Raw genomic sequence first — 24,146 nt, 5'->3', positions numbered from 1 at the left:
TGATACTGAAATCATCATCTAATTGGAATTCCTGGGGTGTCTTTTTAAAGAAAGATTTTATTTGTTTATTTGAGGGAGAGAGAGTACACGCATGCATTGCGGAGAGAGGAGCAGAGGGGGAGGGCAAGGGAGAATCTCAAGCAGACTCCACGCTGACCGCAGAGCCCTACTCAACACTTGGTCTCACCACCCAGAGATCGTGACCTGAGCGGAAACCAAGAGTTGAATGCTTAACCAGCTGAGCCACTCAGGTACCCCTCTTGGGATGCTTTTTAATTACTGAGCATTCCTCATGGTCAGGGGAGTGGCAGATGCATAGGGAAGCTTTTGAAGTGCATACATGGGGCTGATTACAGTCAGGCATTATTAGCCTTTCTGGAGAAGAGTCATGGATAAAAAGCAGCTGAACAATTTCATCAGCTAAAAGTACAATAATATTTCGGAAGTATAGGAAGAAAGAATATGTTCATGTATAGTCCAGTATTGGAACAGATGACATAAAAGGCATTAAATTTGGAAGTTGATACCTAGAAATTGACATGTAGATTTATTCAACTTACATGCAATATGGATGTCCTCTAATTGCTTATGTATAATAAAATACTAATGGAAAACATTATCTGTTCCTGGCGCTGTAAACACATTAAATTCCATTAAACCCCATGGGGTGGGGACTATTGCAGTTAAGGACCATTTTAGTTGAGAAAGCTGAGGCACAGAGAGGTTAAGTAAGTTACCCAAGGTCACACAGCTTGTAAGTGGCAGAGTTGGGTTTCAGACCAGATGTTCTCTGCCCACTTTTGTCATTACACTGTGTGACCTCTCTACCTAAGTGTCTTTGCTCTTCCCACTTAACTGTGTTGAAACTTAATGACTCATTTAGGTTTAGGGAGTTGTAGTATTGAAGATTTCCCAAGGGAACTGAAGGGGTGCCTGGTCTCCTTGTATTTATATCTTCTCTTTAAAGAGATGGAGTCAATCTCTGTGTGTTTTGTCCCTCCTCAGCATTCAGTGACTGTGTGTTCAACTTATGTGCCAGGCATGCACTGTCTACTCCATTGACAAATGCAAGTGTGTGAGAGTGGGCTCTGCGGTCAGGTGAGCCTGGGTTCTAATGGCTGTGACAGCATTTACTTTCTGCCTGGACAACTTCAGGCAACTTGGCTTCCAACTTGCCAGGGTAAGGCTAGTAAAGCAAAGTCAGGTCACATCTCTCCCTTGCTCAAAACCTCCCAACGGTTTCTCACCTCTCTCAGAATTAAAGCCAGCGTCCTTTCAATGGCTTTTAAGGCCCTACCTGATCTGTGGGAACTTGAGAACTCTGACTTCATCTCTGGCCTTCTTTTCCTGCCTCACCCCACTCCAGCCACACTCTGCACTCTTATGGGAACTCCCCAGACCCACGCCTTTGCCAGCTTTTGCATCTAGTTTTTCACCCTGAAAGTTTTTTCTCTAATTGCCTGATGGCTTATTCTCCCAGGGAGGACTTTTCTGACCATCCTATTTAAAGAGAAAGCTCTCCTTCTCCCCCTCCCCCACCCACGCCCTATCTCTCTTCCCTGCTTCATTTTACCCCACTTCTATCTTAGCTAGGGTTCCCTAAAAGTAGACCCTGAGACAGGGATTTGGAGAGCCTAGGATGTGATTTACAGAGGCGGAAATTGCGAGGCAGGGAGTAAAGCAAGATCGGAAAGGAGAAAACCAAGCAAAGATGTGATCTCAGGTATGCACAGGGGCCAGATCACAGTGGGAGGGTCTGGGGCATCACTGGCACTGAGCTGTCCCTTTAAGCAAAGGGGCGAGTCTTTCATGTCTGTGCATCAGTGAGTCATTGACTGTAGGCTGCCCCTGCTAAGGATCAGGACCAATTCAGGACCAACCAGCCTCGCCACTATGGTGACCCATGGCCTTGCCTTTTGGTCTTGGTATGAGGACCCCAACATGACTGGGCAGCAGTTGTAGCTATATTTAATGGGATTTTCATTGTATTCCCAAGAGGAAGAATTCTTCCTTGGGCATCAAGACTCCTAGACCCACAGAGCCTAAAGTTGAAGAGATGAGATAGTCCATAAGTGAGTTACTGGGCATGATGGTAAGTGGTCTACTCCCACTTCCACCCTGTGTTTCTCAGACAATGTATTCAGCCTATTGGGGCCATAACACCATTATAATAACTGTTGGTTTATGGAACATACTGCATCCTGAAGGACGGCACCCTATCTTCATGGGGATTCCTCTCTGAGCTAATGCCTCTGCTGCATCTTGAAGAGGCTTCCTTTGCTCTGGTAGGCGCAGCTCCTGCACTGTGCGGCTCGTGGTTGGACCAGTGGATCCCACTGTCATGTGCCCCCTGCTGTACCTCCTTTGCCATAAACTGAGTGTTTGGGTCTTAGGTGATGTTATGTGGGATCCCATGTTGGCTAATCAGGATTCTGCAAATCCTCAGGCGGTGATGCTAGCCAAGACTTGCAGGCTTATGTGTGGAATATATGTCAGCCCCGGTCAGGATGAACTGCTACCCTTTCCAAGATGGAAGGAGTCTGATATAAACAATTTGGCACCATGAGGCTGGTTTGTCTCCTCAGGGACCGTCCCGTATCAGGGGCTCAGCATTAGTTTGGTGGCTGACAGCAGTGGTAGCTGCATCAGTCATGGTGAGTGGGATCCCAGACATTCCTTCTGTCTCTGCTCCCACGGCTACCCCACGTGCCACTGCTCCAGGCCTGGGTGGCTGAGAGCAGAAGCTGGCCACCACCCACCAGCCAAGCCAGCCATCCACTGGCTGTTTAGTGCCTCTTTCCAAGTGGAAGCTCTCTGGTATGTGTTCATGAGCAACCCCACGATCTCACACTCTGTGTCCATGCTCTGTGTTCAATCTCATGGCTGTCAGTTCTGTGAGGCAGATCCTTCAAATGCCATTCTGACCTCACTGCCCTTGTCTCTGATCTTGAAGTCCTGCCACTGGCCTCTGCCACTCCAGACTTCTAGCTTCTGACGGCCACTGGGAGCCCAGTTCTGGAATAGCACCTCCTGCTGTCAGATGGGATCTGCCTGGGACAGCCACTGCTGAGAGGCTCAGTGGTGCTGGTGGCCCCATTCCTCACTGTCTTGGTAAAGGAGTGTGATTCCTCAGGCTTCCTAAGGAATATATTTAGCTTATGGGTTTTCTGCCTTATTTAGTAAATCCATATAGCACATCTACTTTTTCTATAATCTGCCATAATAGTTCAGGCATCTCTCTTAAAACAACAACAACAACAACAACAAAACCAGCTAAAGGGAGACCTATTTATTGAAGAGTATGATTATATATATATATATATATATATATATATATATATATATATATATATATATATATATATATGTAAATGACCTTCTTCTGGAAGGTCAGTTAGAATACTGTATCAGTCTGCTTGAGTTGCTGTCACAAAGTACCAGAGACCGGGAAACTTAGCAGAAATTTATTTTCTCACAGTTCTGGAGACTCGAAGTCCAACATCAAGGTGTCGACAGTTTGCTTTCTCCTAAAGGCCACCTACTCGCTGGGTCTTCACATGGTCTTTCCTCTGTGGACATGCAGTCCTGATGTCTGTGTGCCCAAATTTCTTCCTATAAGGACGCTGGTCTTACTGCATTAGGGCCCAGCCATATAATTTCATTTAATTGCTCTTTAAGGCCCTTTGTCCCAATACATTCTGAGGTCCTGAGGGTTAAGGCTTCAAAGTAAGAATGTAGGGTGGGAACAGTGGGGACACAATTCAGCTCATAATAAATACTTACCATAAGTGAGCAAGTGAATGGATTTTAAAAAGCCACAAAATGATCCGTAAGTTCTGCTCACTTTGTGCTCCAAATGTTGACCTTATTGCCTACAAAACCAAACCAAACCTGCTCCACAATTACTGGGTACTTCGAAGTAAGTAAGTAGTTCTGTAAGTGCCTAAAGGCTAGTGAGCACATCGTCAGCAATTAGACTCCTGGGGCTGAAATGTTTACTGGACAATTGTGTTTGTGAACAATGGGCTTGTACTTTCCTAGTGTGTAAAGGGCCAGCAGCCCACAGACTGCAGCTCTCTGCGTTTGGAGAAACAAGACAGATGTTACGCTGGCAAGAATGACGCTCTCTGATCTTATAGGCCAAGTGCAGGCAAACACCAAAACACCTAATATGATGAACAGCTCTTTTGGATAATTAAAGCCCTCCACTTCTTAAGAAAGGAGTCGCCTTTTCTCCTTATGACCCCAACCCTCTTCAGAAAAACAAACAAACAAACAAACAAACAAACAAACAAACAAACTTGTTTCTGGGCAGGGGTGAACAGATCTTTACCTCTAGGTGTAAGTGCTTCAAATCAGGAGTGAAGTCTGGAATTGACCCACCAATTCCATTCAGTTGAATAGGGATTAATTATGTCCAGGCCGTACGCTGGGCCCTGGGAATAAAGATGAGTCAGAAATGGTTCCTGCCTTCAACATGCTCATGTCTCCTGGGGAGGCATTCACTCACTCATTCACATTCTCAGATCAACAAATATTTACTCAACACCTACTATGCTGATGGAAGCAAATAACTAACTCAATGTGATAAATGGTCCAGCTGAGGAATGTGTCCAGGACCTAGGACACATCAGGGATGGTGTAGGCACTAACACTGAATCAACTGCCACTCATTTGTGGTGGTAGTGTTTTACTCATTGTTGTGTAGGCTCATTTAATCTCAACAACAGCTCTGTGAGATAAATATCGCATTCATTTTACAGATGAGGAAAAGTGAGTTTCAGAATGGCCAACTTCCCTTGCCCAGAGTCGCACAGCTGGTACTGGACAATAAGTGGCAGAGCTGGCTATCAAACCTGGGTTGACTGATGGCAGTGAAGCCTGACTTGTCCCATCATACAGGGGGAGGGGGTTCAGAATCTTCCTCTCTGAGCTTGGCTCTACAAGAAATGTTCCACTATTTTACTGTTTTTATTTTATTTTTTAAAAATTTTATTTATTTGTTAGAGAGAGAGCACAAGCAGGGAGAGCAGCAGGCAGAGGGAGAAGCAGGCTCTCTGCTGAGCAAGGAGCTGGGACTCGATCCCAGGACATCATGACCTGAGTCGAAGACAGCCACATAACTGACTGAGCCACCCAGGTGTCCCTACTTTACTGTTCTTAAATCAAATCTGACTCTGAGCCCCAGCCTGATGGAAATGAACTTTCAGATGATGTGTGTGGGCACTTCCTGCCACAACTAGGTTGTGCAAGGGACACACAAACAACTCAGGGGGTCCCTGTAGTGGTTGATCCATGTTTGCTCCTGGTTGCATGGTGGCTTGAAGTCTGGTGACTTTACTAGCACTTGGGGCAAGGAAAATTGCAACCCAGTGCCCAAGCCTCCTCTTCACAGCTCCCCACATCCTATCTCCAACTTGGGGAGTGCTGTAGGAAGTGCTCAAGGTCAGGAGGCTGTAGGTCCTGCTGCTTGGGGAGCCCGTACCTCCTTCCTTGGGGTTTATCTTCCTTTTTATCAAACTACTCTTTCCTTTCTCTCTGCCCCCCATACCGTTGTGTCCTTCTTCTGGACACTGTCAGGATGTCCCAGATGGCATCATGCACACAGACAGGGACAGTTGCATAAAAGATTTATTGAGGGAAAATGGGGAAAGAGCTGAGGGGGCTGGGAAAATAATGGGACTGTGATGTTATCTGTATAGGAGAAAGGGAAAGATTTTGGTAGGAAGAGTCTCAGACTACACCCAGTACTAGGAAGTTTACAAGGGCAACAGTAGACCACCAGGGCTACAAATTATAAATAGTCCTGTGATCCAAATGGTTCTTGAACATCAATATAAGTGACAATACATGGCATCAATGCTCAGTTTAACACAATGGACTCATTAAGCGATTGTGGGGATTAATGTAATAAAAGTAGCTGGTATATATTGAGTTTTTAACGTGTGTTAAGTTCTGTTCCAAATGGTCTAACTATAATAATCCACTTATGATAATCCTGAGAAGAACCTCACGAAGAAGAAACTACTTTTATAATTCCTAGGTTACAGATGAAGAAACAGAAGCCCAGAGAGGTTAACTAGGCCAAAGTCACACAGCTAAATAAGTGGAAGAGTAAACATTCATACTAAGTCACACTGGCTCCTAGTTTGGGTATAGGGTGGAGAAGAAACAAAGCATCGGATGATGACTTCAAGGTTTTTGCCTGAGCAACCAGAGGAACAAAATTATCATTACTTAGGATGGGAAAGATTTCAGAAATTAAATTTTTTTAGGGAAACTCAGTTTGGATATTTTAAGTTTGAGATGCTGATTGTGTGCTGAAGGAGATGTCAAATAAGTCTATTTATGAAAATTGGAATCTGTATCTAAAGCCCACAGATGGGATTAGATCACCTACAGAGTGTAGATAGAAAATAAAAGAGATCTGTGAGCTGAGTCCTGGGCATCCCAGTGTTAACAGGTCAAGGGAATAGGGAATTAGCTTAAGAGACAAAATGGAAAGTGTGGTCAGAGAATTAGGAGGAAGAGCACATGAGTGTTGTTTCTTGGGAGAAAATAAAGGAAGAAAGAGTGATCAGTTGTGTTAAGTGTTGATAGGCTGATTACATGAAGACCTAAGATGACCATTGGATTGAGCCAAAGGTCAATGGAAAGCATTGATGACCTTAAGAAAAGCAATTTTGATGGACAGGTTGGGGGATACCCGGTTGGAATGGGTCCAAGAGAGAATGGGAGGTGGGAAATTGAAGAAAGTGACTTCCGAATTTTGTAAAAAAAAGAGAAGATGAGAATGGGGGTAGCTGGAGAAGAAAGTGTTTTATTTTAAATTTTGATGTAGGAGAAATAAGAACATATTTGTAGACAACAGGAATGATCCAGTAGAGAGGAGAAAATAATTGATGAATTATGGGAGTGGGAATTTCTGGAACAATATCCTTGAGTAGATGAGAGGGGGTGAGATCTGAAGAGAGGTTGGCTTTGGGTAGAAGTGTGGACAATTACCAAAGAAAAGGTAGAATGCATCAGCATAAGTGCAGGTGGGTAGCTAGGTACGTTGAGAAGTTGCTGAAGTTCTCTTCTGGTTACTTCAGTGTGCTCACCCATTTATTAAGCTACCGCTCTGAGCTCAGTTAAATATTGAAATCTCCTTCCCTTGTTTTATCATTGCTCTTCACTTCGATTTCAACAAAACCTGAATCATGCAGTAATTATGGCTCCTTTTCTTTCTTCCTCACCAGCTAAGAGCTGAAGGGAGGCAGAGAACATGTCACATTCTTTATTGCTCCCGAACACTTGGTACAGTGCCTGCCATACAGCATGCACTCAATAAATATTTGATGATTGAATTGAATCTAGTATACTTGAATTGAATCTCTATACATATACTTTAAACCTGATTTTGCTTGAGTCTTAAGAAGCTACCAATATCATGTTCTCTACGGATTGGTTGGGCAGATTATTTGCGCTTCAAGCTATTCTGTTAATCATCGTATTAGCTATTTATTACTGAATTCAATATTCATGAAAACTTAGAAGTTTTGCTCATTTTTACAAAAACTTGGACCTTAACTGGGCCATAGCAACATCCTCAGAAGGGTTACAATATGTGAGATGTTTAATTGACAGCGTTCAATTTGTCCAATTCCTTTTTATTTTTTTTAAAAAAGGGTAAATTCACTGTAATTGACATACGTAATCTGAACCTATAGAAGTCAATGAAAAATCCTAGCATCTGGTTAAAAGGTGCCAAAGGATCAGATCACCTCCTTAGAAGAACCACCTAGGAAGAAAGGATATACAACCAACTGGGTATGTGCTGTGATAGAAGATGTGCCTCCCTACCTCTACCTAATATTTTGTCAAGATTTAGATAAAGAGGAAGAATCTGCAAATGGATTGATTTTCTACTGTGTATCTTTTTAGCAAGCTCCAGATGATACTAAAATCAAGGTCAAGTGCAATAGTCAGCTAGGTCATGCAATGTGGATGAAGTCTGTCAATACTCTTCCAGCAGGAAATTCAGTAAAGCGTATTGCTGAGGACACAGACTTGGACTTGGACTTGCATCCCACCTCAGATGACTTAGTTTCCTGATCTACATAATGGCAAGATAACACCATCTATGCCATGGAGTTGTGAGCTTTAAATGACCTAATGCCTATAAAAGTGCAATATGATATCCAGAATATCAGTAATTTTAGCCGTTATTATTTATTGTCATGACAATAACTTTTTAAAAGGCAGTCTGCATCCTACTTTGGGTTTCCCTTTTTCTTCTTCCATACACCTTTTCTTTTTGCCTCATATATTTCCTTTTTTCTCTAATCCTGGCCTTTCTTCTCTAACCATTTTTCTTCCACTATAGAAAAATTGATGGGACCAATGAGGAAGAAGACAGCACTGAGCTGAATGAAGAAGGAAGGCCAGTGCAGACCTCCAGGCAGAGGCCCCCACTCTGCAACTGTCACTGCTGTGGCCTCCCCAAGCGTTACATCATTGCCATGATGAGTGGGCTGGGATTCTGCATTTCCTTTGGGATACGGTGCAATCTTGGAGTTGCCATTGTGGAAATGGTCAACAACAGCACTGTATATGTTGATGGAAAACCAGAAATTCAGGTCAGTGTTCTCGTTGGGTTGGGTGGGAGCTCTTTTGGCCACAGCTGTGCAAATACTTTGTTGTAGGAAAGAAAGCACCACACCTCTTCCATTGATGTGGCAAAAATGTAGAATGGCTACGATGTGCCAGGCACGGTGCAAGGTTAAGGGAATAGAATGATGAAAAGCACAGGCTGGGCCCTTGTCGTCATAGAGATGGACAAGTAAGTGAGCATAATTCACGGTTGTAGGTGCTGTGTTGGAGGTGTTCAGATGCTTGGGGTCCTATAGGAAAATGCTGGACCAGACTTTGATATCGTGAAAGAATTCCCAGAGAAAGGGATGGCTGGTTCCGAAAGATAAGGAGGAATTGACAGACAAAGGGTGTTTTGGTGAGGTGGGAAGAAGAGTGTTTGAAGAAAAAGGAACATCTTGTATGAAAGACTGTAGGAGAGAAGGGGAGGGAGGGAAAGAGAAGGAGAGAGAGAGAGAGAAAGAGAAAGAGAAGGAGGGAGAGGGAGGGGAAGAGAGAGAAAATTACGTGTTTAGGAACTGAGATAGGAGTTCATCTTTTCTGAGCCATGGACCCCTTTGGCAACCTGCTGTAGACTTAGGAACCCTTTGTCAAAACAATGTTTTGAATTCTTAAAATAAAATGCACGGGATTATAAAGGAAACCAATTATATTGGAATACAGATGTCAAAGTATTTAAAAATGAAATTAATGATGTAGAAACATATGGGCTTCTTTATGAACACATCAGATGACAAAATTTAACGAGTCTAAAATTACTGTAACTTTGGGGCTCCTGGGTGGCTCTGTCAGTTGTGTCTGCCTTCAGCTCAGGTCATGATCCCAGGGTCCTGGGATTGAGTCCCACATTTGACTCCTTGCTCAGTGGGGAGCCTGCTTCTCCCTCTGCCTGCTGCTCCCCTTGCTCGTGCTCTCTTGCTCTCTTCCTAACAAATAAATAAATAAATAAAATCTTTAAAAAATAAAATAAAATAAAATTACTGTAAGTTTGAAGTATAAACCATAGTTTAAGATAGTGGTGAGAACCGTCATATGAACAGATTTATAATTTCCACTAGTGATGGAACCACAGGTACTGATAATATTACCGTAGTTTGTTGCCTACATTCAAAATCAGAGGAAATGCTAAATTTCAGCTAGCAGTTAGTGAAAATAAAAATGATGGTTTTCCCCATCAAAGTTCAACAGTTCCACAGGATCCCATCCTTGGACTCCAGGCTGAAAACCCCTGTAAGAGAGTAGAGCATGAATGAGCATCAAGAGAAGGAGACACCAGGGTAAATAGGGGTTAGGCCAGGTAAAGCCTGGTAAACCATGTCGGGAGCCCTGGGTGGGCTTTGTGCAGAGTGGCCGTATGATCAAATCTGTTCCACAATGATCGCTATCAAGCCAGTGGTCTCCCAGGGGATTGGGATTGAAGCAAGTGGAAGCAGGAGCCCCAGTTCAAAGGCCGTTGTGGTCCTAAAGCAAGCATACTCTGATGGTGACTTGAAAGCATGGAGGAGGGCACGTGGTAAGATGAGCACTGGGTGTTATACGTAACTAATGAATCATTGAACATTACATCAAAAACGAATGCTGTACTAGATGCTGGCTAATTGAATTTAAATAAAAGAAAAAGCATTGTTTTTATGGATCACTGGGAAGATAAAATCTGGCTTGTTTCTTACATGGTAGGCCTAGAGAAGTACGGAGGCTATGGGGAAAAAACCAAAAACGTACGCCCAGTGGACGCCCCGTGGATACAGTTTCATTGCATCGAACACACGCATGGGAATGACTCGTGTGGAGGAACATGTGGATTGCACAGTCTCTAGTGGTCCTCTGGTCCCTGCCCATATGTGGAGACACATTCACATCAGAGTTTCTCAAGCTGGTGTTTGGCCCATCACTGTTCTGTCGGCTGTGCTAGGAAGAAGGTGTTGTAGGAAATGGGAGCTTTCATTGTGCTGTGTCCTGTGAGAGTCTCCAAGAAGGGGCTGTGGTATGCATTATTTCCCGGACTTCATTGTAGAACACTTTCTTTCATGCCACATCTATTAGCGTTACCTGGAACAGTTCCTGCCCAGCACTGGTTTGGGAAAATTTGATTTTGATCCATTAAAAAGGAGTCTTTAGTTGGCCCCTGCAGGCTTTTTTTTTTTTTTTTTGCTTCCCCTTTAGCTAAGAGATTATTCTGACAGATGAAAAGAGCACAATGGAGAGTCTTCGAGCCTCTTTTTGATGCCGCAGCTGAATTTGTTCTAAAGGGATATGCTAGTTGTTTATTTGTTGGTGGGGAGGGAGGGCAGGAGAGGTGTGATGGGGCAAGCCATGTATTTTTTAAATAAAGAATGATGTATATTAGTGAGGTTTCAGATGTGTATCGCATGCATTCTCCCAGCCTTTTGTGAGCAGGGCCAGCTAATTAAACCTTGTCTGCCAAGGCCCAGATCAAAATGAGATGCTGGTTTGCATTTGTTTGTTGGCTGGAAAGATAGGCCTAGGTCAACAGAGTCTGCTTGGAGGCATATGGAAAAGACATTCTGATAAACCTAAGGAACAATGCTAGTGCGTGCTCTCCAGTTTCTGTGGTTTTCCCTTTGGAGTCTTAGAGAAGCTGATTGAGATTCGAAGTATGCTTTGCATCATTTCTTCTGGTCTCAAAAATAGGAGTTTGGGAGCCTTTCAGAAGCTCCAGGACAGCTCCAATTTATAGCAGGCCACTTCTCTCTTCCTCAAATAGAACAAAGCTTACCTATCAGCTGATCTGTTTAACGTGATGACAAGGATTTCACTAACTGCGTATTAAGTCTCTGAATGACTGGTATTTTTGTTTATTTGGTTTTTCATTTTAGGGGGGGAATCTAGATAGTTTTCCCTGAGATATTTTGAAATCCTCCTTTTCCAAAGAGGGAGAGAAGTAAGCAGTATGAATATGTAGGTCTTACAAATATTTGGCTTATACTCTACTAGTGGTATACAGAGTAGTTTTAGCTGATGTGTGAATACTCATTTTTAGTTTAATAATTATAAATTTTAAAACACGTGAACCATTTAGAACATCATCTGGCATATGGCAAGCAATAAATGACTGATGTTTAAGAAACTTTGCGATGATCTCTTTTTACCTTCAGGAAAAGTCCAAACTCCTTCTCATGAATCATGAGTCTTGTCCAGTTAAGAGGATGGGCTTTTGAATTGGCCAGACCTGGTTTCACACTTGACTTCTTTTGTTTATTAGCTCTGGGACCTTGAACAAGTTGTCCTTACGTCCTGGTCAGGGATTGCTGGTTGCAAGGAAGAGAAATGCAATGAACCCAGGTCAAGTTAAAAAGGGAATTATGGTGGGGCTACAGGGGATCTCATGAGAGTGAAGGGCAGAAAGCAGGTCTGATGTGCAGTCTGTGCCCTGGGCAGTGGGGAGCCCAGCCTGCGGTGGGACTGAAATCCTGGCTGTACTCCATGAGGGGTGGAAAAGGAGTCTTTACCTAATTCTTTTCAAGGCATAAACAGAGGCTCTGCCAGGAAGGGCAGAGTGGAGCTGGCCCTCCTGGGAAGTAGGAAATCCTTAGCTAACGTCCTTAAGCCTTAACGTCCTAATCCTTAAGCTTCCTTGCTCCCCACGGTCCCTCATCTGCTTCTCTCTGAGTATGCTCCACTGTCCCAGGTCTCTCCACGGACTGTTTTCTTTCCTTCTCATTGCCCTCCAAAGATGAAGTGTCTTGCTCGGGAGCTGACTAAAAGGGGACTTGTTTCAGTTCAAGTGTTCAGTCCTGTCTAAGTACGATATCTGGGTTCAGGTTGGAGAGAGAGAAAGAGAGAGACAGAGACAGAGAAAGCCTGATTGGCCAGATGTCCAGTCAGCAGGGGAGAGACCCAGGGTGAGGGTGGGGAATGCTTTCTGAAGAAAACGTGACCAGGGAGGCAGGAACCAGCATTTCTAGCAATTCTTTGCTGACCCTCGTTGCCCTTATTGTAAAATAGGAATAAAAGGCCTGCTTTGCAGATCAAAGGAGATAATTTGGTGCTAATATATTAAGTATCTATATTAGTTTCCTAAGGCTGTGGTAACTAATTCCCTCAAACATGGTGGCTTAAAAAAACTGAAATTTATTCTCGCACAGTTGTGGAGACCAGAAACTTGAGATAGTTTCAGTAGGGCCACCCTGAAGGCTCTACAGAAGAATCCTTCCTTGCCTTTTCCAGCTTTGGTGGCTCCCAGTGTTCCTTGGCTTGTGGCAGCATAACCCCAATCTCTATCTCTGTCTTCACATGAGCTTCTCCTCTCTGTGTGCCTTCTCCTCTTCTGTCCCAAATCTCTCTCTGCCTTTCTCTTACAAGAACACATATCATTGGATTTAGGGCCCAGCCAGATAATGCAGGATAACTCATCTCAAGATCCTTGATTTTATCACATCAACAAAACCCTTTTCCCAAATAAGGCAGCATTCAGAGATTCCAGATTGTGTGTGTAAATCTTTTGGGGGCCGTTCTTCACCCAACACAGTACCTGACACAGTGGTTGGCCTATAGTAATGGCACCTTCATGGGGCCATTATGATTCTAATGCCCCTCAAGTGATGATGAAGGTCAGTTCTCAGCAGGCCCAAGTGCTCTTTGTCCTGTATCATCTCTTTCAGAGAATACCTGGAAGCACCATCCCCTCAGAGAAAAAAGTATGAGCAAGGGACATTGTGATCGCTAATTAGCCTTGGGATGAAGTGGATCCCTCTGCCTTGGATCTTTGGTTCCTTGGGTCATTCTGTGACTCAAGGCAAAGGTGTCTAGTCTCTCTTTCTTAATAAGAAAGTCAAATTTCTACAAGCAGTGCAAAGAATGTAGTTTTTTGGATCAAGCTGATATGAGATCTTGATCTTGGCTCTCCTTGTAACTAGTTGTATGACCTTGGGCAAGTAAATTAATCTCTCTAAGCCTTATTTTCCTCATCTACAAAAGAAGAACCAATAATTACCTCTAGGTGTTATAAGAATTAAGGGAGGAAATATATGGACAGTGCCTTAACAAAATTATGTCCCTCTTTTGCTCCAGGCTTCCAATGGTTTCTGCCTCTCTGAGTAAAAGCCAAGGTCCTTGGTGACATTTGAACCTCTCTTACTTTAACTCCTATTCTCGTGTCCTTCACTCATTACCTTCCAGCTATCCTGACATCTTGCTGTTCCTCCAACCTCAGGGCCTTCACACTTGCTATTTCTCTGCTTGAAAGTTCTCTCAGATAATGACCAGCAAGATTTGTTTCCTTCTTTTCTTTAGGTCTTTACTCGAAAATCACCTCCTCAATGAAGACTTCCTTCTCTAAAATTGCACTCTACCTCACTCCTATCCAGCACTTCCTGACCCCTTCCCTGCTTTATTTTTTCTCCTTATCCCTGATCACTGTCTAACACGGTCTGTACGTGTTGCCTATCTGCTGCCCTGTTGTGAAGGCAGCATCTTTGTGAAGACAGCAATTACTGTTGTTCTGTTCACTGTTGTATCCCCAGTGCCTAGAACAATATGTGGCACGTAGTAGCACAAAATAAAAATTTGGTGAGCTGATTTCAATGAATGATTGTTAGTTTCATTTTACTCTTTTTTTTTTTTTTGAGTTATCTCTACCTAACCTGGGGCTTGAACTCATGACCCTGAGATCAAGAGTCGCATGTTCTGCCAATTGAGCCAGCCAGACACCCCAGTTTCATTTTACTCTTAAACTTCAATTTCCTAATTGGTAAAATGGGAAATGTGGTATAGAGGACAGGCCAATGTTACATGGACTGTGATCTCCTAGAACACAGAGGTAATTCTTGTTTGAGTTAGTATTTGCATTGTCTAGCACCTGACCTGGCACACAGGAGGCACTAGGTGAATGTTGAATAAATGAGCAAATAAATATGTAACAACTTCTGATGGCAAAATAAACCGACAAAAGTTGAGAAGGCATAATATGTTGATAATTAAGAACCCTTCCTCCATAACAGGAACACCTTCCATTTCGATATCATTGTTGTTTTTTTTTTTTAAGAGATTTTATTTTTAATGGACTATGGTAACATGGACTTATTTTAATGGACTATGTTAATATAGTCCAGTACCATATGGGTTTTGCCATGTGAGTAGTAGGGGCTTGTCTCTAGATTCCAAGATGTCTTTAATGCCCTTGAAATTCTATAGTAGATGTGTGAGCAATTAGAAGTATCCAAGGCAGAATGAGCTGCATCAGGGAGCAGTTGAGTTCTCTGCTACTAGAGGTATTCAGGCAGAATCGCTACACCCAATGTGGGGCTCGAGCTTACGACCCTGAGATCAAGAGTTGCGTGTACTAGGGACTGAGCCAGCCAGGTGGCCCAGTCCTTTACAAAGCCATTCATGTGTTCATTCCTTTGGCAAATATATACTTGCACCTTCTATGTTTCAGAAATTTATTTTAGGTACTCAGGCTATAAAGTCAAAGGGACATGGCTGCCACCTTAGGGTTGCTTTCCACCAGTGTGGGAAATGGACATGTGAATGGCTAGTTTGAGAACAGCACCAGGCAGGGGCCATGACTGTTAAGGACAGAGGCCTGTGGGACAAGTACAGGAAAAAGTGACCACTTCAAAAGGGAGTTGGGGGGGCGCCTGGGTGGCACAGCGGTTAAGCGTCTGCCTTCGGCTCAGGGCGTGATCCCGGCGTTGTGGGATCGAGCCCCACATCAGGCTCCTCTGCTATGAGCCTGCTTCTTCCTCTCCCCCTGCTTGTGTTCCCTCTCTTGCTGGCTGTCTCTATCTCTGTCGAATAAATAAATAAAATCTTTAAAAAAAAAAAAAGGGAGTTGGGGAGCTTCCTCAGAGGAAGGAACATTTGCAAGGAGTCTGAACAGAATGAATTGCTTTGCTAAGAGAGGGAGGAAAGGGGGTCTAGGTTTGGAGAATCACATTTTCAATGGCTTAAGAGTTGTATCATTATTGGGGCGCCTGGGTGGCACAGCGGTTAAGCGTCTGCCTTCGGCTCAGGGCGTGATTCTGGCGTTATGGGATCGAGCCCCACATCAGGCTCCTCCGCTATGAGCCTGCTTCTTCCTCTCCCACTTTCCCTGCCTGTGTTCCCTCTCTCGCTGGCTGTCTCTATCTCTGTCGAATAAATAAATAAAATCTTAAAAAAAAAAGAGTTGCATCATTATTAAATACATATTTTTATATTTAATACATGCATACATATGTATGTATTACATAATACATAGTACATACATATGTATGTATTTAAGTTTGTTCATAATCTCTCCTTGCTCTCACTAGAAGGCAAGCTCAACGACAGCAGGGACTTTGTCGTGTCTGTTGCTACATCCCAAACATACAAGAAGCCCTCCACAAATATTTGTCGAGTAAAGGAAGGAAAGAAGGACCTTGTGGGGTTGTTATGTAGGGTCATCAGTGAAAAATGGTGGTCAAGTGTTTTCTTACAAACACAACTATATCTGATTTTTCATTTCAGACAGCACAGTTTAACTGGGATCCAGAGACAGTGGGCCTTATCCATGGATCTTTTTTCTGGGGTTATATCGTGACACAAATTCCAGGTGGTTTCATTTCAAATAAGTTTGCTGCTAACAGGTAAGGAGAACTGAAATAGCATGAATGTGGTACAGATCATAACACGGTTTCGTATTTTTATAAAATCTCAGAGTTCGCTCTCAATTTAGAGATGCAGAATGAAAGACAAGAGCCATTCCAATAGATGTGATTCCCAGATATTGATATGATTCTGTTCTTAAAAGTCTCTTTTTATTTACTTTTTTGCCTAACTTAATTTATCTTGCAATTCTTTTAGTAATCACTAAAAGAGCAATTGAATCTGAATCAGAAGAAATAGTTCCTGGACCCTAAATAACTTACTTGGTGACCTCTACTGAGTCACTTTTTTTTTTTTTCCCCTTCTCTGGGTCTGTTTCTTCATCTGTGAAATAAAGCGTGGTTTAGATTATGTTTGAGTTTCCTTTGACAAGTGACATTCTATGTACTATATTAGTACAGTCCAGTATCATACAGATTTTGTCATGTGAGTAGTAGGGGTTTGCCTCTAGAGTGTAAGATGTCTTTAATGCCCTTGAAATTCTACAGTAGGTGTTTGAGCAATTAGAAGTATCCAAGACAATGAGCTGCCTCAAGGAGCAGTGGAGTTCTCTGTCACTAGAGGCATTCAAGCAGAAGAAGGTAGCCACTTGGAAGATATGTAGGATGTATATGTGGCAGAAAAGGAGTGTACCAAATGTCTTTGGTTTCCTTCCAGTTGTATGTCCTGTGTCACTGTATACGTATGGACTTCATGAGCCATACATTTTATAGAGCTGTGTTTCTCAAACTCCAAAACACAACTCATTAGATGGTAATGGAATCAACATAGTGACTTACCAATGAGCATTTTATTAAAAAAAGAGAGAAAAATAGAAGAGAGGATAATCAAATAGAATAAAATAGAATAGAAAATATCTTAATTCATTGCACACTTTAGTATTGGTTTTTGAAACTTGGTTACATTTGAGTGTGTGATTATGTATTGAGTTGCAATATAAAATATATTTTGTTTTATTTAAGTTTGAAAGTCAATACCATAAGATCCAAATATATACAAGCATGACTTTACTTACTTACGTTCTTGTCTAATTTGTATCCTTTATTTATTATCACTTACCTATTGTATTTTTTTCAAAAGTGATAAAATACTGGCTCACCTGGTCTCTGGGGGTACTGCTTACACTTCTGCCATAAAAGAAAATCACACATAATGTTTCCCATCATGTTGAAAGGGCTGAAACATCATTAATGTGTGAGAGAAGAAGAAAATGCTGCCTGCTCTCTTTTCCCAGAACACTCTGGTCCAGGCAGGCAGGAGAAGGCATGGGGCACTGGGGAGCGAGCTGGGGGCTCAGACAGGTACACAGTTGATTTTATGCTTGGCCGGTCCCAGGACACAGCCTGCTTTCAGAGAGTATGGCCTTCTGGTAAAGTGACAGCAGAACTGTGAAGCGGGAGACATAATGCAAATGCGCTGATGTCATGTGGTGATCGAATGAGTCAGCTGGGTAGAACCAAGCAGAATGGTGCATCTCCAGCAAGCTCACCTCACGTTGGTCAGTCTCTAGCTTTGGGACCTCATTCAGGAAGGACATTCCTGTATTGCCAACGACCTGCCTGTACAATTGGTCCAGGGACGGGCTGAGGATTCAAAGCCGCCCAACAGTCTAGCTTGGGATACACCAGACCCTAACACAACATCTATTTCTCTTTTTATTAATTTCCATGGTGGTTTGTCCGTGAAAGCTGAGGTTCATTCCTAATGTCTAACTGAAGTGCCACATCCACAGGTGGGCCTGCCCCCTAACACAGTGTTTTGGTCCCTCAGGGTCTTTGGAGCTGCCATCTTCTTAACATCAACCTTGAACATGTTCATCCCTTCTGCGGCCAGAGTGCATTACGGCTGTGTCATGTGCGTCAGAATCTTGCAAGGTCTCGTGGAGGTAGGAGATTCTTTCCTTCATGGCTTTTGCTACTGCTAGATACAGTGTGGTCCTTTAGATAATCCAGCTTCTGAAGAAAACCTGCTTCACTTAGTTTTCTGATCTTCCACTTTGTCCTGCTATTTCCCACTCTCTGGTTTTACCTACAATTATGAATACTTTAATTAGAATGCCTGTGTGATTACAAACGTCTACACAATAAAGTACCATTTCATAGAGTGCAGAATTTCACATGAGCCTGGAATGATCTTAGATTAGATAATCTAATCCAAACCCAGTCATTTAATAAACAATGAAACTGAAGCCCGAATCCTATAGTTCACACAGCAGTGTCCCTTTCTACTAAAGCAATTTAAATGGATTTATTAATAAATCTGTAAATGTCCAGGGTGTAGTGTTACACAGAGATTTAACTCAGAGAATTGTCCAATCACTATATTGTACACCTGAAACTAATATACACTGTGTATTAACTATACTGGAATTAAAAAAAAACTTAAGAAGAAAATAAAAATGTGAGTCTAGGAAAAAATGTAAAAACCAGTCCTTCCTCAAGAGCAGTACAAAAACAGATGGTGAGCTAAATCAGGCCATAGTTTCCCAAGCCCCGATGTAGACCACTGTTTCCCAAGCTCGGTCATTCCCCTCTAACCTCCAGCACTTCTGTCATATCCATGTACAATTTGTACTGTAATTTACCTACAGTTTTTCCCTAGATCAATTCATTAAACACACACACACACACACACACACACACACACACACACACACGAATCTCATCGTAAGCAACAATATCTTTGAAATCATGGGTTTCATGCGTCAGTTACAGTGTTTTCTAAGGCCTATTCGAATATATATGCACCAATTATGATAAAAAAATGTCATTTGTTGTAGGAACTCAAATCCAACTCTCATTCCACTAGAGGGACATATACTGGACTTCGGAAAATACTGGTGGGTGGAAAACAATGCTATTAACAGCCATAAAGACTAGAATGTGGTCACTTAATGGCTCTTAGCCTCAGGTTCTGTATCTGGAAATGAGGGGAAGGGTCAGCTGATTGCAGAAATCCCTTTCTACACCAATATCCTATAATAATATGAAATATAAAGACCCCTTCCCCATTCCCCACCATCCTTACACTGGAACTGATATTCAAATTGCAGCATCTGTACTGTGAGTTAAAATAGCTGACACAGGCTACTTGGTATTTATGAGTTGGGTTTTTATCTTGTAGCCTCTCTTAAAGAAGCAGGATCCATGTTTTAAACACAAACAGAAACTGGAGTCAAATCAAATAATCTATTTTCAACCGTTTTGCCAGGGTGTGACCTACCCAGCCTGCCATGGAATGTGGAGTAAGTGGGCACCACCTTTGGAGAGAAGCCGACTGGCCACAACCTCTTTTTGTGGTAAGTGTATTAGAATCATAAGTTTTACTTAAGAATGCTTTGTCTTTAAGTGAAGACCCTACTATGTAGGATTTATTTTTTTCTCGTAACAGAAGTCCAAAGGTGAGTGATTGCTGATGTTGGTTTTACTGCTCAGCGATCCATCAGGGCCTGAGCATGTTCTGACTTTCTGTTCCACTATCATAGAAGTGATAGCTCTTTACTCTCACACTTGTTCCTCAGGTTCACAAGATGGCTGTTACAGCTCCAGGCATCAAGCCCACATTCCAGGCAGGAAGAAGTGGAAATGGTTGTCCTAACCACATCTGTTCCTTTTATCAGCAAAGCAAAAGCTTTCCCGAAACTCCTTAGCAGGCTTCCACATATTTCCTTGGCCCTAATTGTGTCAGATGCTTTACCAACTGCAGAAGCAGCTAGGAAACCAAGTGCTAACTTTCCCGGCACCGTTAGTAGAGAACGGTCAGAAAGCAGGGGTTGGAAGTGGTGGTTGAATTAGCCAACAAATGATATTTGCCGAGGTCAAAAGCAGAAAAGAGAGAATCACGAAGCCTTTTGCTTCTCTTCTTTTTATAGACAGAGAAACTGAAACTAAGTTTAAAGTTGAGTTTTATTGAATGGAAATCAAGGTCCAAGGTCACACTGGGCATGGAACAGAAGGTAGACCACCTGATTCTTTTTTTTTTTTCCCTTTATTTATTAGAGAGAGAGAGAGAGCAGGGGCAGAAGGAGAAGGAGACTCCCCGCTGAGCAGGGAGTTCCATGAGGGCCTTGATCCCAGCTGGAATCATGACCTGAGCTGAAGACAGATGCTTAACTGACTGAGCCACCCAGGTGCCCCTAGACCACCTGATTCTTAATTCAGAACTTTCCCCACTACACACTACTATGTACATATTGTCATATAGATTTTTGATTAATTTTTGCCATTATATTCCAGATGAAAATGGAGGCCATCCATCTTACCTGAAAGTATATTAATGGTCCTTAAGTAGTGAAGTGACTTTAATTCCTAGGTCACCAAACTTCGCCTTGTTAAAATTGTCTTACTCTGTGGGACTGGCCCTCTATGTATCTCCAGAATAATCAGTGTTTGAAGGGTGTACCTAGATACCAAACAATAATTTAACAAGGACAGTGCATGCTGACCCCATCAACACAGTTGTAAAATATATTTTCCAATATTTTTTTTATTGGGGAAGGGGCCCAGGGAGATAAAAGTGCCTTAAGGCCATGAAAGTCATAATGGGGACTGGGCAAAATTAGGATCAGAATTCAGCTCTGCCTAGTGTTTTAAGCTAGTATGTCTTTCCTAGGAAAAACCAACATGTATTTCTTAGAGAAAGGGAGAGATAAAGCTTCCTCTTAATTTCTGTGAATATTTTAATTTCTTTCTCCCTTGCTCTTTCTCTTTACCTCCTTGCATAATAATGATAATAATTATTATAATAATATAGAATCCCTGGGACTCTGGTGTGACGTATTCACCAATGTGCCTATTTTACGCCTAGCTTGGAACGGCGTGCTCAGTTGAGATGCCTTTGAATCTTTAGCCCCTCTTGTCCGTAGAAACCATTTCTGTCCTCTTGTTTGTAGTTCAAGATCATCTCCACCTCACTACTGACCTTGCGCCAACTCTAGAAAAATATAAGATTCCAACCTACAAACTGTCAGATCCTTGATCTTATTTTCTTTGGATGGTTTATTTATAAGGCTTTGCATTTTGATTTGCCAGCAAAGCGAGAATGACTGGCTGCCGTGCCCATTCTTAGTGTCTTTATAACCCTTCAAGGGCTGGTTTAAAAAATGGCTGACTCTCAAGGAACGTTACCTGATCAAAGTCATAGGCTTTATTACTTTTCCCAGCTAAGGTGTGTGGCCTTGGTTTGAAAGAACAGCCAAGGAAAAATGTCATTAGAAGGAAACCCATATTTGGGGTTAATCTGTTCTTACACGAAAAATGTTGGAGTTGGCAGGGACATTAGGAAATATCCGATCAAGTTTTCCCAGCTAGTGAGGACAGACCTGGGGATGCGTCCACTCCTAATAGCTACTCCCCCTCCTCACGCCATTCAACAAGCATTGGAGGGCTCCTCTGTCCTCCACCGTCTGCCCACGGAGGGAGGGATCAAGGGGCAGAGAGCTCCCCCAGGGCAGTCTGGGTGGCACGCCCCACTGAGGTATGTTCAGGGGCTGTGGGTGTGACAGGAGATTACACTCGGCTGTGTCTGGAAGGATGAGGGAGAGTTTGTCTGCTAGACAGGGAAGGACAGTTTCAAGTATAAAATTTCCTCAGTGAGAGAATGTTTCCTACTAGGAAGAATTAACGGGCTGTTTTGGAATGGAGGAGGCAGAACCAAATTATTAAATAGTTACGGATAAAGGCTCTGGATTTCCTACAGACCTGGTTCCTGTCAGTGTGACCTCACGCAATATATCTCCCCTCCCCCAGCCTTGATTTCCCCTATAAATGAGGATGATATTGGTACCACCACGAAGAGGTTGAAAAAAGGGTTAGTTGAAAAAAGGGTTAACTAAAATCATGGCTCTGGAATCCTCAACAGAGTAGTGAGCACACAAAAAGCACCCAGTGCATCTTAGGTGGGGGAGTTATCCCTGGACCCTCCCTGCCCCGGGCATTCCCCTACCTCTCACTTCTAGGAAATTTGGCCCAGAGAAGACCACCTTCTCCACACCCACAGCAGAGTCAGGCCTGTAGCTCTTTCTAAACAATATGCCTTGGAATGCTTGTCTTACTGGTTTGAGGAAGTCTGAGGCTGAAAGAAAAATGCATTGTCATTCTGTACATTACAGTCATGTGATTGTTGGGGTTTGTACGGCACTAATTACAGCTTACAAAACATCTTCACGGACATATTTGATTCTCAAAACCTCTCTTTGACATAGAGATGTCATTCCCATCTTCTATCCGAGGATAATGATTCTGAGTGACTGAGAGACTCCTTCAGGTGTCATGAGGTTCAGATTTGAGATTCCAGGATGCGCCTTTCATGGCCAGTCAGGCCCAGCTTGGAAACTTGGGATTTCATCTCTTTCTCTGGAAGATTCCCAAACTCCCATTTCTTGAAGGTCTCCTTAGCACTGGAGTCTGCAATACAGAATTTCCTGTTGCTACTCACTTTTTCTGACCAAGAATTTTTTTCATTCCCAGCCCAGAGAGAATTTCAGGTAGTAATTTTTTTGGATAGAGTTAATACAGATTGGGAGTTTTTAGGGCTCGTGTTTCTATAGCAGATTATCACGAAGTTGTAGGGGATGGTGGAGACCAGGCCACTGCCTCTAGCCTTCGTGATCTTGTCTAGACAAGTTAAATATCCACACGTAAGTAAGTATTTACAAGGCTAAGTGTTTTTACAAAGAAATACACTTAAAAATGGGCCCATTCCAGAGGTAGGTGGAGAGACCAGCCTTCCCATTCATTCTGCCATCCTAGAATAGAACTGTTTCCTGATTTTTTAAGGGAAATCAAGACTCTGAAAAGTATGATTTCTTAATAGTTTGAGGTCCCTCATTTAAAGACCGAGGTGATAATTCTTCGGAACTGTGAGCTCTGAAAGGAAAATCATTTGCTCCATTGTTTGCTCTCTTCAGCCCCTAACACTCTACCTGGTTGAATTTTTCCCATTTCTCTTAGATTTTTCCTCCTCTTTTTGTCCTATTCTTTCATGTGATTTGAAATTGCTGTGCCTGAGTAATCTTTGTCCCTTCCCTCCATGGTACCTGGATAAAGTTAAAGGGCATCCAGTGACCTTTCTCTCCTGGAAGCCTTATTTTAAGACATGCTGGGAGTTCGTCCCTCTGCAGGGAGGCATTTGGCTCTTCTTAGTTTGGTTCATCTTCATCTCTACAACAGGAACTCTAGATGGGTGGGAGGGGCCTGTGTGGCCGTTGTCAAGTTTCCTCCGTGTTTTCTTGTTCTAGGTTCCTATGCAGGGGCTGTGATTGCCATGCCTCTGGCTGGGGTGTTGGTACAGTACATTGGATGGGCCTCTGTCTTTTATATTTATGGTGAGTAATCTGACTTCATGAGTTCCCATGGATGACTCATAGAGATGGTATTTTACTGTATAATGAGGTTGACTAAGAATTTACTATATGAAAATAGAGATTATTAAAACAAGCTTATCATGTAAATGGAATACTTGTCTACTTAGGATTTTTTAATGCTTCTATTAAAGTTGAGTTTCTTAATGAGAACAATATTATCTTTCTTTAAATACCAGTTAACGACAACAACAACAATAATAGGAAAAGCAACAAAATACTTTCTCCTAGATGAACACCGTGCCATCTGGGAATATTTTGAGAACTGGAATATTGAGAGACGGAAAACAAGGAAACCATATGATTAAGCCTTTTGTTTTTTACTGCAGGCATGTTTGGGATTATTTGGTACACGTTTTGGCTATTGCAGGCCTATGAGTGCCCAGCTGCTCACCCAACAATATCCAGTGAGGAGAGGACCTACATAGAGACAAGTATAGGAGAAGGAGCCAACGTGGTTAGCCTCAGTGTAAGTATAGATGGAAAGACTTGTCTCTTTTCTATTTCTCTTAGTGACTGTGTTGTCCTCTTAAGAAAAGTAATATGTCAATATAGTCACTAA

The 24,146-nt window shown here is 42.6% G+C and overlaps 1 protein-coding gene across 1 annotated transcript in view; it reads left to right on the top strand.

Annotated features, from left to right (window-relative positions):
* The window catches only part of SLC17A8 (solute carrier family 17 member 8), a 42,887-nt gene that overhangs the window by 2,322 nt on the left and 16,419 nt on the right, over positions 1 to 24,146 (top strand). Inside the window, exons 2-7 of the mRNA XM_045780041.2 lie at positions 8,369 to 8,621; positions 16,087 to 16,205; positions 17,995 to 18,109; positions 19,435 to 19,522; positions 23,462 to 23,548; positions 23,914 to 24,053. Of these exons, the coding sequence (XP_045635997.1) occupies positions 8,369 to 8,621; positions 16,087 to 16,205; positions 17,995 to 18,109; positions 19,435 to 19,522; positions 23,462 to 23,548; positions 23,914 to 24,053 (802 nt within the window). The remainder of the gene's footprint in view (positions 1 to 8,368; positions 8,622 to 16,086; positions 16,206 to 17,994; positions 18,110 to 19,434; positions 19,523 to 23,461; positions 23,549 to 23,913; positions 24,054 to 24,146) is intronic.

This window comes from Ursus americanus, chromosome 17 (genome assembly GCF_024610735.1).
Source record: "Ursus americanus isolate L20-20 chromosome 17, mUrsAme1.1.p, whole genome shotgun sequence".
Taxonomy (NCBI): Eukaryota; Metazoa; Chordata; class Mammalia; order Carnivora; family Ursidae; genus Ursus; species Ursus americanus.
Note: the sequence above shows the minus strand (reverse complement) of the source record. Positions and strands in the feature narration are given on the sequence as shown.